We start from the raw sequence: 6316 nt of genomic DNA on the forward strand, positions 1-6316 counted from the left end.
TTAAGAGTGTGGTGGTGGGATCTTCCTATCAGTCTGGTGTTAAGACACTGCCCTCCCACTGCAGTGCACTCGAGTTTCATCCCTGGTCGGGGAACTAAGATCCCACATGTCACATATCATGGCCAGAAACCAATGTGGTGGTACATAGGGTCCATCTCTTCCCTGCTCTGTCCACTTGTCAGTCAGTCAGTCACAGTGAAGCAAACTTTGCCACAGAAGGCCAGATAATAGACATATTTGGCTCTGCATGCTGCACAGTCTCTGTGGCAGCCACTTAACTCTGCTCTTATAGCACATAAGCAGCCACAGAGCCCACGGAAGAGGGTATGCATGGCTCTGTTCCAATAAAAGTTTATTTGCAACACCAATAGGTGGGCAGGAGTTTCCTGAGCCCCGATTACAGGATGGGATAAAGCATAAACATAGAGCACAAAGGAAAAGATAGAGATCTGATGACCTTTAAATATTATAAACACACAAAAGCCATAAGTGTGCAGAAAAGGCAGGTGAGGGTTGTGGGATTGAGCCTAGAAGACTCAGGAGGTATCCACATCCTCAGACAATTGGGTAAGAGTAAACCCATCAAAAGGGGAAAAGTCTGCCATAAACAGGATGCCTGATGGTTATGCATTTCTATATAAAGAGCTGTTGCAAATCAATAAGAAAAACTAGCAGAATAAAGCAAAGGATATGCAAATCATTCCACAATGTAATGAGATCCCCAGTGACCATGAAAATTCATTCATCTTTAGTGAGCAAAGAAATACACGTTGAAGCAATGATGAGTTCCTATTTATTTATCCTGTAAAGCTGCCCAGATTCTCCAGTGTTGAGAAAGGCCAACGCATAGGCTAGCAACGCAAATGTTAGTAGAAATTTGTTAGTAGAAATGTTAGTAGAAATTTGTTAGTAGAAATCTAAGTTGATATTTCTTGCTTTCCAGAAAACTCTTTGCCTAAATATCTTTTTTTAAGAAAGGAGGGCAGCTGAGCTGACCTCTCACCCCCCTGCTCCCAGGCCTCTGTGCCCTCCATTGGGACATGCCTGTTGGCCTGGCCCACATTTGTGGTTTTTTTTTTTTTTCCAGTTTGGCTGTGCTGGGTCTTTAGTTGTGGCATGGGAAATGTGTGTTTTATTGTCTGTTTGTTTTTAATTTGAGGCATGTGAACTGTTAGTTACGGCATGTGGGATCTAGTTCCCTGAATAGTTCAGTGAGAGTTCGGAGTCCTAACCACTGGACCACCAAGGAAGTCCCTCAGTTTCCCTTTCCTTACAAGGTCATTGGATTCAGGGCCTACCCTAGTCCTTTCTGACCACTGCCAAACTTGACTCCATCCACAAGCACCCTCTTTCAAAAGAAGATTACGCATTCATGTGACTGGGGGCTTGGGGCGTGATCAGCCCCCTCTCTCAGGGGGACACTGTCCAGAGCACGGGCCCGCCTTGCTCCGCAGGGCTCTGGCTCTCAACTGCTTTGCCCCCATCAACGACCTCAAAGGGGCCGAGGCCAAGGACTGGCGGTCGGGGAAGCCAGTCCGCGTGGTGCGGAACGTCAAGGGCCGCAAGCACAGCAAGTATGCGCCCATCGAGGGCAACCGGTACGACGGCATCTATAAGGTGAGCGGGGCCCCTGTGGCTGCACCTGCCTGTCCCCCCCTCCCATGCTAGCATGATCTCCTCTGACCCCCGCTCCACTCCCTCCATAGGTTGTCAGGTACTGGCCCGAGAAGGGCAAGTCCGGCTTCCTGGTGTGGCGCTTCCTCCTACGTCGAGATGACGTGGAGCCGGGACCCTGGACCAAGGAGGGCAAGGACCGGATCAAGAAGTTGGGGCTGACCATGCAGGTGCGTCCAGGCCAGCACTCGCGGCCAGACCAGAGCCAGCCGGGGGCCTGGGCAGGGAGCATCTGGCCAGCAGGGCCATGCTCTCCAGGGTTTCTCTTATCCTGAATGATTTCCATGTTGTGAACAGGTGCTATCTCCCTGGCTTTCCCCTCCTTGTCCTTCAGCCAGAGGATGTTGAGGGGGTGGTGGCTCAGGTGTGCATGCGGTTTTGCCTTTTTTTTTTTAATAATGTTTTTAAAGATTTATTTATTTATTATCTTTTGCCTGTGCTGGGTCTTCGTTGCTGCACTCAGGCTTTCTCTAGTTGCAGCAAGTGGGGGCTACTCTTCTCTCTGATGCCTGGGCTTCTCACTGCAGTGGCTTCTCTTGTTGCGGAGCATGGGCTTTAGGGCGTGCGGGCTTCAGTAGTTGCTGCTCCCAGAGTCTAGAGCACAGGCTCAATAGCTGTCGTGCATGGACTATTGCTCTGCAGCACATGGGATCTTCCTGGACCAGGGATTAAACTAGTGTCCCCTGTGCTGGCACCTGGATCCTTAACCACTGGACCAGCAGGGAAGCGCCAAGGCTTTGCTTTTGTGGTTAGAACTGAGAGCTGGGCTTCCTTATTGGTGCTGTGTTAGAGGCGCTTATCCGAAATCAATCTGGAGTCTGATCTCTTCCCTTGGCCAGTCCCCTATCCCCTCTCTTCTCCTCTCCTCTTCCATCTCTCTCTCTCTCTCTCTTTATTTTTTTGACTGCACCATGTGGCATGTGGGATCACCCTGCAGTGGAAGCAGAGTCCTAACCACCGGCCCACCAGGGAAGTCCCCATCTCTCTTCTTCCTCTCTGTCTGTCACCCCTTCCTAACCCCAAAGCTGACAAACCAACACAATTGGTCTAAATATATTAATATTAATAGGGAGTGCATGTGTGCCAAGTCACTGTAGTCGTGCCCGACTCTGCGACCCCATGGACTGTGGCCCCCCAGGCTCCTCTGTCCATGGGATTCTCCAGGCAAGAATACTGGAGTGCGTTGCCATGTCCTCCTCCAGGGGATCTTCCAACCCAGAGTCGAACCCAGGTCTCTTATGTCTCCTGTGTTGGCATGCGGGTTCTTAACCACCAGCACCACCTGGGAAGCCCTAATAGATGGAGAGAAGTCTAAATGTAAAGATAAGGTGGATTGCTCCCCTGGACCAATTGCTCACCTCTATGGCTGCAGAATCTTCCTTTCCCAAGAGTTTACCCAGCGCCTGGGGAACACTGCCTTTTTGCACTATAATTACGGTGTTTTCTGTTCCTCACGGTGAGCGGCTTTACAGCTAATATGTCGTGGTGGGGCTATTTCAGGAATCTTAATTGCTGTTGAGAGTCTGATAGCGCCTGCCCCCTGGGGGAGCCACAGAGAGTTGTCTTTTGAAGCAGTGTTTATACCACAGGGAATTCAGAAGCTGAGAAACTGAGGAGGCAGACAGCCGAGGGTCAGGAACTGTTTAGTGGGAGGAAGATTTTTATTTAGGACTTAAGTCTTCACTATACATTCACGTTGTTGGAAAAGCTTGAGGGTTTGTTGATGGAATATTGGAGAATTGGACGTGATTGTAGGTGCCTTGCTGTTGCTAAGTCGCTTCAGTCGTGTCCGACTCTGTGCGACCCCATAGACGGCAGCCCACCAGGCTCCCCCGTCCCTGGGATTCTCCAGGCAAGAACACTGGAGTGGGTTGCCATTTCCTTCTCCAATGCATGACAGTGAAAAGTGAAAGTGAAGTTGCTCAGTCGTGTCCAACTCCTAGCGACCCCATGGACTGCAGCCTACCAGGCTCCTCCATCCATGGGATTTTTCCAGGCAAGAGTACTGGAGTGGGGTGCCATTGCCTTCTCCCATAGGTGTCTTAGAGATGGGGTTTCTAGGGGCTTCCCTGGCGATCCAGAGGTTATGACTCTGAGCTTCCACTGCAAGGGGTGTGGGTTCAATCCTTGGTCAGGGAATGTAGATCCCACATGCCTCTCAGGCCACACTGAAACAAAAAAGAAGTGGGGTTCTAATAAAGCCTTCTGGGGCTTGGAGGAACGCAAGACCCATCAGAATAGGGTCCTGGAGCTAAGGCCTGGGGCTGGTGGTTAGTAAATGAGATCATCTTGGGGGACAGCCATGCCCATCATCCCCACGGGGGTTGGGCTGGCTCTTGGCAGCATAGAGCCTGAAATTCTTACTGCCTGGCTGGAAAAAGTTTGCCTACTGCTTCTGTTAGAAATGGAAAACTGTTAAGACCGTCTTGCGGGGAGTTCCCTGGCAGTCCAGTGGTTAACATTCCGAGCTCTCACTGCCGAGGGCCCTAGTTTAATCCCTGGTCTGGGAACTAAGATCCCACAAGCCTCGGGGTATGTGGCAAAATAAATAAATTAATAAAGGCTATCTTGGGAATTCCCCAGCAATTCAGTTGTTAGGACTCAGGGCTTTCGCTGCTGAGGCCTTGGGTTCAGTCCGTGGTTGGGAAACTTAAGATCCCCCATGCTGTGTGGGATCACAGCCTAAACAACAGCAGCAGCAACACAAGACTGTCTTTTTTGCTGCCTCCAGTGTGCAGGATCTCACTCTGCCCCCTCCCCCGCCACCCCCACCCCGAGGCGCAGGCTGTGTGTGTGTGTGTTTGCCGCCATGAGTCTCTGTGCTCAGTCACTGCTCCAGAGTCGGGTCATGGAAACCTCTGGGTTGAGGCTGAGTGAGCACGGAGTCTGTCTCTGGGTCTGAACCGGGTAGGGGTGACCGGCCTGTCTTCTCCCACTTGCAGTATCCCGAGGGCTACCTGGAGGCCCTGGCCAGAAAGGAGAAGGAGAACAGCAAGCAGGCAGCCCTGGACAAGGAGGAGGAGGACGGGGAGGAGGGCTTCACATCCCCCAGGAAGGGCAAGCGGAAGAGCAAGTCGGCCGGTGGGTGTCTCTGCGGCCACCCTCGCACCCAGGGGCGGGGGCACCCCTCCACTCTCCATCCTCAACCCGCCCCCCGCTCTGCTCCAGGAGGTGATGGGTCCTCGCGAGGGACGCCCAAGAAGACCAAGGTGGAGCCCTACAGCCTCACCACTCAGCAGAGCAGCCTTATCAAGGAGGACAAGAGCAACATGAAGCTGTGGACCGAGATCCTGAAGTCGCTTAAGGACGGGCCGGTGAGCTCTCCCGCCTGGCCGGGGCCTCTCCTCTTCACTGTCATAAGATGGAGGTGACGTGAAATTGGCCATCTTCACTCTTGAAACTGCGCAGCTCAGTGGCATTGAGCACATTCACATTGGGGTGTAACTGTTGCCACCATCATCTCCAGAACTTTCTCATCTCCCTAAAGCGAAACTGTCCCTGTGAAACGCTGACTCCCCATCCTCTCCCCCAGCCCCTGGCCCCACCATCTACTTCTTGTCTGTGCATCTGACTCCTCCAGGGACCTCCTATGAGTGGGATCGGACAATGTGTGTCCTTCTGGGTCTGGCTTCTCTCTCTGAGCATCACGTTCTCAAGGTCCATCCATGTGGAACCTCCTTCCTTTCTAAGGCTGAGTAACATTCCACCACATGAATGGAATTTGCTTCCCCGTTGTCTCTCATTGGACACTTAGGGTGCTTCCGGCTTTGGCTGCTGTGAACATGGGTGGGCAGGTGACTCTTGGACCCTGCCTTCAGCTCTGTTGGGTATAAACCTAGAAGTGGGATTGCTGGATCCTAGGGTCGTTCTGTTTTCAAATTTCCCAGAAACCGCCAAACCAGGACTATTTTTTTCTTTTTTGGTCCTCCTGCCTTAGTGGGTAGAGTGACATTGATGGGTCACTGCAGGCAAGTATCTTAGCCTTGGCGTCCTCTGTCCTTGCCTGGTGGGGACCACTTCTCCTTGGCTCATGGTCAGGATCAAACCCAAACCCTCCTGAGCCCTGGGCCAGCTGCCTGTTACTGCTGACATCCTCTGCTTCTGGTCTCTTCCTCCCTGTCATCCTGTCTCACAGCCTTCTCTCTCATGGGTTTCTCTGCCCAGAGTACCTTCCCCCACAGCCTTCTTGGCTCAGCCTCTCTCCTGTGTGAAATCACTGTGGCTGCCCTAACAAATGAGCCTTTAGGGGTAAAACCCAGGCCTGGGCAAGTCTGGTCCCTCTGGAGGCTCCTGGGGAGTTTGACTCCTGACTCTTCCAGCTTCTAGAGGCGCTGCATCCCTGGTTCACGGCCCCTCCCTCCATCCTCAAGCCAGCAGCTCAGCATCTCCTGTCTCTCTGCCTCTGACCCTCCCCTTTGTTCTTATAAGGACCCTGTGATGACACTGGGCCTCCTGGGAATCCGGGGTCATCCCCATCTCAGGGGCCTTAACTTAATCCCTCTTGCCAAGTCCCCTCTGCTGTGTGTGGTGGGTGACAGGTCCTCAGGTCCCAGGATTCAGACGTGAGGTCTCAGGAGGCCTGAGGCTCAGCCCTTCAGGTGTCTCTGTTGGCAGGCCAGCTTCTCCGTGGAGGGCTCTTGGT

General features: G+C 52.6%; 1 protein-coding gene across 1 annotated transcript in view; it reads left to right on the forward strand.

Annotated features, from left to right (window-relative positions):
- The window catches only part of UHRF1 (ubiquitin-like with PHD and ring finger domains 1), a 32888-nt gene that overhangs the window by 21940 nt on the left and 4632 nt on the right, over positions 1-6316 (forward strand). Inside the window, exons 11-14 of the mRNA XM_010828454.1 lie at positions 1455-1617; positions 1707-1844; positions 4617-4755; positions 4843-4988. Coding sequence (XP_010826756.1) covers positions 1455-1617; positions 1707-1844; positions 4617-4755; positions 4843-4988 — 586 coding nt within the window. The remainder of the gene's footprint in view (positions 1-1454; positions 1618-1706; positions 1845-4616; positions 4756-4842; positions 4989-6316) is intronic.

The sequence above is a fragment of the Bison bison genome, unplaced genomic scaffold, assembly GCF_000754665.1.
Source record: "Bison bison bison isolate TAMUID 2011002044 unplaced genomic scaffold, Bison_UMD1.0 scf7180017864492, whole genome shotgun sequence".
Lineage (NCBI taxonomy): Eukaryota > Metazoa > Chordata > Mammalia > Artiodactyla > Bovidae > Bison > Bison bison.